At 54.7% G+C, this 7,955-nt stretch overlaps 1 protein-coding gene across 1 annotated transcript in view; it reads left to right on the forward strand.

Annotated features, from left to right (window-relative positions):
* Positions 1-4,142: 4,142 nt before the first annotated feature.
* PVRL2 (poliovirus receptor-related 2 (herpesvirus entry mediator B)) overlaps positions 4,143-7,955 on the forward strand; it is a 31,165-nt gene continuing 27,352 nt past the window's right edge. The window contains exon 1 of the mRNA XM_010852581.1: positions 4,143-4,465. Within this exon, the coding sequence (XP_010850883.1) occupies positions 4,375-4,465 (91 nt within the window). The 5' untranslated portion in view covers positions 4,143-4,374. The remainder of the gene's footprint in view (positions 4,466-7,955) is intronic.

The raw sequence follows: 7,955 nt of genomic DNA on the forward strand, positions 1-7,955 counted from the left end.
AAAAAGAAACTGAAGTAAAAAAAAGTTGTGTAAATGAAAAGGGAAAATTATTCATTCATATAACCAGGAAGGTCAAAGACTGACTACTTTCAGGCATAGCTGGATCCAGGGGCTTAAATAGTCTCATCAGAAAGCTGGCCTGTTCCATTTCTCAGCTCTCCTGTCCTCCATACACAGGCAGTTTCTTTTATCTCTGGAGGCACCTAGAGAACCAGTGTTTTGCCAGTTTAGTAACCCTCATCAAAAGAGGTGTCCCTTCCCTATTAGTTCAAGCAAACATCTCAGGGCTAATTCTCATTGGTCAGGAATGAGTCCCACCCCCATCCCTGAACCAATCCCTGAGGCCAGGGGACCCAATGCTCTGATTGGCCAGGACTGGGCCAGGCTCGCTCTGAACCATAAGGGCTTAGTATGGAAGAGGTTTTGTTACTGTTCAGTCGCTCATTCATGTCCAGCTCTTTTCAACTCCATGGACTACAGTACGCCAGGCTTCCCTGTCCTTTACTATCTCCTGGAGTTTTCTCAGATTCATGTCCATTGAGTCGATGATGCCATCCAACCATATCATTCTCTGTTGCCCCCTTCTCCTCCAGCCCTCAATCCTTCCCAGCATCAGGGTCTTTTCCAATGAGTTGGCTCTTCGCATCAGGTGGCCAAAGTATTGGAGCTTTAGCTTCAGCATCAGTCCTTCCAGTGAATATTCAGGGTTGGTTTCCTTTAATGGACTTCCCTGTTAGCACTAGTGGTTAAAAATCTGCCTGCCAATGCAGCAGACATAAGAGATGCAGGTTCAAAACCTGGGTTGGGAAGATGCCCTGGAAGAGGGCTTGGCAACCCACTCCAGTATTCATGTCTGGAGAACCCCATGGACAGAGGAGCCTGGCAGGCTACAGTCCATAGGGTCGCAAAGAGTCGGACACAACTGAAGCGACTTAGCACACATTTCCTTTAGGACTGACTGGTTAAAGGGCAGGTAAAATATAATACTTAGCATCAACTCCCTAGCTCCGTCAGGAAGCCTTTGGCTCTGTACCCCTACCTCCTAGTGGTTATGACTCTTCAGTAAAGTGTCACCTCTGAGACTCCTTGACGCTGGAAGTCAACTCCCCAGGTATGAGACTCACCCAGTCATCTGTCAACAAACACACAAGGGAGTGCTCAGGTTTATCCAAGTCCCCTTATGTATGTGACTAGGGGCATGAAATTCCAGCCTACTGGGGCTTACCTCCTGGGCTCACCCCAGCTCACAAAGAAGAGCCAGGAGACAGTTGAGCATACTCCTTGACAGGCTTGGAGAAGAGTGGGTGCTAAGGAGGGAACTTCCTGGAGAAACTCTCCCTGGGGACTGGTTATTTTGTCCAAGCGAGGAATGGGGGAAGGGGGCAGAATTTCACAAAGCAAATCAGTAACAAAGTTGGCACTAACCCCAGAGATCCTGGCCCTCTAGTCTGGCCCCAGACTGGGGAGAGAAGGACAGAAAGTTCTAGAGAGAATTTACTATGCACCTACGGTCGTTCTCCTTTATCTAGGGGATACATTCCAAGACCCCAGTGGATGTGTGGATCGTACTGAACCCTACATATACAGTGTTTGTTTTTTTTTTTTCTATATACACATCCCTGTGCCAAACTTTCATCTGTAAATAAGGCACAGCAAGAGAATGTCCAAATTGCCAGCATCACTACTCTTGTGCTTTGAGCCATTATTAAATAAAATGAGGGTTATTTGGACATCAGCCCCATGACACCACTGCAGTCCATCTGATAATGCAACCGGCTACTAAGTGACTCAGAGGCAGGTAGTGTATAAGCACTGGATAGAGGGATGATTTATGTTTAGGGCTCGAGACTCCATCATGCCTCTCAGAATGGTTAAAAAACGATGAATTTTTATTTCTGGAATTTTCCATTTGATATTTTTGGACTGGGGTTGACACGGGGTAACTGAAACCGCAGATAAGGGGGGGTGATGACTGTATTTGTCCAGCTGACCTCATGCCAGGCTGAGAGACACACCATGGGAAGGTCCTAGCCTGCTACTTCCTTGCTGGGAGGCATGGGGGCAGATAATCACTCTATGCTCTGTGTGTTTTTCAGAGAAATGGGGATCGTGAAATCTCCCTTCGTGTGATTTTTGTATGGAATTAACTGACAAGTGGGCATCTCTGGTGGCTCAGCTGGTAAAGAATCTGCCTGCAATGCAGGAGACCCAGGTTCAACTCCTGGGTTGGGAAGATCCCCTGGAGAAGGAAATGGCAACCCACTCCAGTATTCGCCCGGAGAATCCCATTGTCAGAGGAGCCTGGCGGGCTACAGTCCATGGGGTCGCAGGAGTCAGACACGACTTAGCGACTAAACTACCACCAACTGACAAGTAGCCAACTCTTTGACTTTGGATCCAGTCACTTCTTTCTTTGTGCCTCAGTTTCCTTATCACATAGGGTGCTGTGGGGGGTTATTTGAGATAATACAGCGCATTTGGATTAGCACCCTGCACATAGTCAGTGCTAAATACATTTATTAACAGGATTATTACCAAGATGTGAATGCCAGTCAATCACAGTCTCCACTACTTAAGATCTTGCACTTCTGGGTAGGAAAACTCAGGTGTGTGGCAGGTGGGAAGGGAGGGCAAGTCTATGGGGGTCCTCTTGGTTGGGCACGAAGCATCAGCCCCCAGCTGATCAGCTCCTTTTTCGAGGAACTGGAACCAAGGGATTTCAAGCGCTCAACGGCATCGTCTCCCTCAGCCTCCTGCTTGCCGCCCTCGTCCCTACACGCTGGGCGGCCTCACCAGCTCCCCCGGGCAGTCCAAGGAATGTGAAGAGGTAGGTGGGGGAGGGGAGAAGAGGGAGCCGCCGGGGAGAGACAAAGGGGCCGAGTCAGAGCGAAAGACACAAAGACGCGAGGAGGTTGGGAAGATAGGAGAAGTGGGACAAGGACGCGGGGAGGGACTAGTCAAGTCTGGAGCCCCGACCTAGCCCAACCCCGCAGGGCCAGCCGACCGCTGGGAGCGGTCTGTGCTGCCCCCTGGCGGAAGGCTGCAGTAAGGAGATGGTGCGGACCAGATGCAGGAGCAGCGGGCTGCGGGATGGAGAGAGGTCAAGAGAGACGCAGAGAGAAACTAGAGACACTGAAAGAAACACAGAAACGCACCGAGAAACACAGGGACAGAGAAAGACACAGAGATAGAAACCCACAGAGTGACAGGGGTCAGGACAGACACAGATGCAGGGAGCGAGAGAGACAGAGCCAGAGTCAAAGGGATGAAAAAAGACAAGAACCAAGTGACACAGAGACAGTGATAGGAAGACCACCAGGAAGAAAGAGACCAGAAACACGATGCGACACCGAAACGTGAAAACTGAAAGACCCAGAGATAAACACAGGGACGGAAAAAGAGGCAGAGAGACTCACAAAGACAGAGACACTAAAAGACAGGAATCTAAAAAGACACGACGCGGTGACTCCTAAAGTCTCAGGCAGAGATTAGAAAGAGATGAGGATAGGCTGAGAATGCGGACAGACCTGACAAGACAGTGAGCACGGGGCGAGAACTGGGGAAGACGCCAGGCGGCGAAGGGGGTGGAGTCTCAACATGTGGGCGGGGCTCCAGAGGGGCGGGTCTATAGGAAACCACGTGCCTCACGCATGTGTGTCCAGATGGCCCTATCCAATACTAAAGGGGGCGGGGCAGAGGCCTGGACAAACTGAACTCCTGAGGGGCAGGGGAGACTACGGGGAGAACGAATGGGTAGGGCCATGCCTGAGGGCGGGACTTCGTGGAGGCGGAGACAGTCGGAAGCGCGGTACTTGCCCCATTAGACTGGGGGCGGGGCTCGAGGGCAATTTAGGTGTAAAGGGGCGTGGCTATAGCGCTAAGGGGCGGGGTTTGCCTGGAGAGGGCAAAGAGAGAATTCTGGGGCATGCAGGCCGGCGATCAGAGAGTCCTGGGAGGGACGAAATTAGAATCCTGGGGAGCAGCGGGTGTAGAATCCTGGGAAGGGGAGGGAGAGGAATGCTGGGGGGGCGGGGCAAGTGTAGAATCCTGGGCAGAGACAGACATGGAATCCCAGGAGGGGGCGGGGTCTGACCTGCCTGAGGGGGCGTGGCCGGAGCCAGATCGGCTCCGCGAGGAGGGGAGGAAGGGGGTGGATCCTGTGACGTCAAGTAGTCCGAAGCCAGAAAGAATCTAAGGGCCAGGGGCGCTGAGCCCGAGAACCGGACCTCGGCAGCAGAGCCGAGAAAGCCGAGCGCCGCGGGAACCGGCCGGCAGCCGAAGCCACTCAGGCACCTACTCGTCTGCCCAGTCGATTGGTGCACGCAGAGTGGCCCTCAGGCCCCTGCCCGGGCCCAGTCCCTCCCCGGGACCCCCATGGCCCGGGCCGCAGCCCTCCGGCCGTTGAGATTGTCGCCGCCGACGCTGCCTCTACTGCCGTTGCTGCTGCTCCTGCTCCGGGAAACCGGTGAGAGAACGCAGACGCCTACCCGCCGCGCGCGAAACCATCCTTTTCCCTACCCCCAGCAGGAGGGTCGCTACGATCAGGCGAGACTACCCCCATCTTTCCTTCTCTCAGAGTTGGGAGTCTGAGGCCCGGGGAGAATTGAGGGCAGGGAGCCAGATGTCTTCAGAGGGGCGGGCGGGGAGCTCGGACTTTGGGCCCCTTACAGGGCCAAGAATGATAATTCGGACGACCTGGGGAAGGGCTTAAGGGCTCCAACCCCGGGCCCCAGGGTGCTGAAGGCTCTGACTCCTGGGCCCAGAAAACAAGGAACTCCTGAGCCCCAGAAAAAATAGGGGCTGAGGGCTCTATCTCTTGGGTCCCAAGGAAAATGAAGGCTAGAGGCTCCGTCTACCGGGGTCCTGGTGGAACTGGAGTCAGGAAGGGCTCGAACTTGTGGGTTCCAGATTGTGAGCAGGGTTCTCTGTCTGTCTCTAGGGTCCCAGACAGAACTGGGGGGAGAGGAGGCCAAAAGGCCCTGTCTACTGGGCTCCAGGTTTAATTGTGGGCATTGGAATGTCCTGGAATTCAGATATAAATGTGGGTAGGAACCCTGTCTCTTGGGTTCTAGATCTGATGAAGAGCCAGAGGCCCTGTCTGAAAGCTGGAGGCTCGGTCGGTCTGTGTCCCGCGTAGACTAAGGAGGCAGAGTCCCGCCGTCTGGGACCTTTCCCGTTCCTTGTGAGCGATCGGCGGGGACATCCCAGGGGAAGTTTTCCCGGTTTCACTTTCGTCGAGCCAGGGCAGGGCGGGGGCGGGAGCTCTCCAGGCTCCCCTTCCGGATTCCCGGTTTCGGGGACTTCATCTCTCCTCTCGTCGCGCCTTTGTCCTCAGAGCCGCAGCGGGAGGTGGACGTGAGGAGACGCCGCCCTAATCCGCGGTCTCTCCCTCCGCTGTGCCCACTTCCCCGCCCCCCTCCCCGACTCCTGCTGTTTGCCCCACCTCCCCTAGGGGAGGGGTGCATCCCCAGGAGAGGGAGGGGCTGCGAGGAAACAGGTGAGGGAGGCTCTCGCCCTGCCCCTTTGCAGGTGACCCGGTTGTTTATTCCCAGCTAGAAACTCACGATAGATACTGGAGTTTCACAAACGTTTGCCAGAAAGTGCGAGGGAGCTCGCGGGAGCCCTAGATCTTTTCTTCCCCCAGCCTGTCTCTGAATGGTCTCCCAGTTTGGACCCAGAGCAGGGGCACAGACTTTTCCTTCCGGCTGTTTCTCCCTCTGCGTCAGAAACAGTGAGATAAAATCAGTGCGTGATCTCGCAGAAGGCTCTCAGTCGCCCTAAGGGACAGGTCCAGTCCCTGTTCCCATTCAACAGATGAGGAAACAGAGGCTTAGAAAGGACAAGCCACTTTCCCAGCATCCTCAGCCAGTTTTCAGACTTCAGAGCCTTTCTTGGCTCTGCCCTACCTGGTGGGCTCCGGAAAGTGCCTCTGAGCCTCCATTCCCTTCTTTGGAAAACTGAGATAACAGTTCCATCCCAGCAGGGACACTGGGGTTGGGGGGGAGGGCCGGTTCAGAGATCCCACTGATCCTCGGAGGAAGCTCTTAGCGCCTGAGGAGGAGAGCGTCCCCCTTCCCTACACTCCGTCCTTGAGCCTTTGTGCCCTGCTCTCTCTCATCTCTGCCTCTTTCCTTCCCTCCTTCCCTTCCTCCTCTTCTCGGTCTCTTCCTCCCCTCCTTCCCTTCCTCCCCTCCTTCCCTCAGTTTCTCTCCCCCTCTTCCTCTCTCCATTTCTCACCCTCTCCCTGTCTGCTTCTCTGGCTCTCTAATCTCTCTCCAAGCTCTTTCTCTCCTCCTTTTTCACCCTCTCTCTCTCTCCTTTCCATCCGTCTCTGTTTCCCTGTCCCTGGCTCCTCTGACTTCCCCCTCCTTGGCCTCCGAGGAATGAGGGTGCACCACCTGGGCTTCTTGCCGGGCCAGCCCCCCTCCCCAGTCCTCCCGGCTTTCACTGCTCATCCATGTCAGCCAGGCAGCCCCACGTAGCAGAGGGGGATGGGAGGAGAGGGGACTGCCGGCCTGCTGTCTCTTCTCATTAGGGAAGGAGAACTGGACAGGGGAGAAGTAGGGGTGGGTCTGCCCACATCTTGGGGGGCAGTAGAGGGTCAAGAGGAATTCAGGGAGAGGCTGGAGATCCACACATGGGGACAGAAGCCAATAGAGGGAGGGTGTCAAACAAATTTAGGGACGGTGTCAGAGACACATGTAGAAATGGAACGGAGATGGGGGATGAAATCCAGCCACAGGGATGGGGGCAGAGAAGGTGGGGGGCAGGGGAAAGGGAGCTGGGAAGACATCTTGAGAAAAGCAGGAACAGCATAAAGAGACAGAGGTTTTGTGACAGTTGGGTGGGGGCCCAAAAGACCCCAGCCAGTCAGTGATGGTGATGCGATGACCCAGGGTGGTCAGAGCACAGGCCAACCTCAAGGCCTCAGCATGTGGGGGCCACGGGGGGTGGTAGACACCGGAGGGACAGGGAGTTGGGCAGGCTGGCTAGCTCCCCTGCCCCCACCAGGGACGCTGTTACATTTTTAATGTCCCAACGATGCTGAGAAATGGAGCAAGAGGAGGAGGAGAAAAGGGGACCCAGCAAGATGGCCCAGCGAAGAGGAAGTATGGCAGGGATGTGGAGAAACATGCAGAGATGGGGAGACCCAGGAGGCAGAGGGTCAGAGCCATGGAGAAACAGAGATCCTGAGAGACAGAGACCAGAAACCTGGAGAGATTAGAGACCCCAGGAATCGGTGCTGGGAGCCAGATCCCAGAGACGAGGAGACCCCCAGACCCAAAAGATCCAGACCTCAGATGTCGGAGTACAGAAGAAAGAGAATATGAGAACAGATAGGGTCTCTTGGGCCTGGTGAAAATGATCTGAAATTGATTGTGGTCATGGAGGCACAAATGTATGAATTTACTAAAAGTCATTGAACTAGACACTTTAAATGGGTGAATCATATGGTATGGGAATTGTATCTCAATAAAACTTTTAGAGAGAGAGAGACAGACGGACAGACACGGAGAGCAGAGACTAGGGACTCCTGGGAGACACAGAGGGGCAGACTGCGAACCCTAAGAACCAGAGACAGAGACACAAGAGATCAAAGAGACAGGACCTGCAAGAGGAGGGCCAGAGTCTCAGAGACAGAAGTGTTTTGGTGTAAACTCGGCCTGGGCAGAGCGGTGGGGTGGGGTTCTGTCTGAGGGGCTCAGCCAGGAAGAACAGTCCTAGAGAGTCACCCCCAGAAGCATCAGACTCCACAGGGGAGACCTTCAGTAGGGGTGGAGTCCCTGCAGAAAGGCAGAAAATCACAGACCAGGGAGGGGAATGATGACCATCCTCCAAGCTGAGTGATGACCACCATCAGAGAGGTGGGCTGGGGAGGCAGGTGAGGATATGCAGACCCAGACAGCCCAATATCTTGGCTGCTTCTGCTCAACAACACCCGCCCCCTGCCTCTA

Source organism: Bison bison, unplaced genomic scaffold, assembly GCF_000754665.1.
Source record: "Bison bison bison isolate TAMUID 2011002044 unplaced genomic scaffold, Bison_UMD1.0 scf7180017864313, whole genome shotgun sequence".
NCBI classification, from domain to species: domain Eukaryota; kingdom Metazoa; phylum Chordata; class Mammalia; order Artiodactyla; family Bovidae; genus Bison; species Bison bison.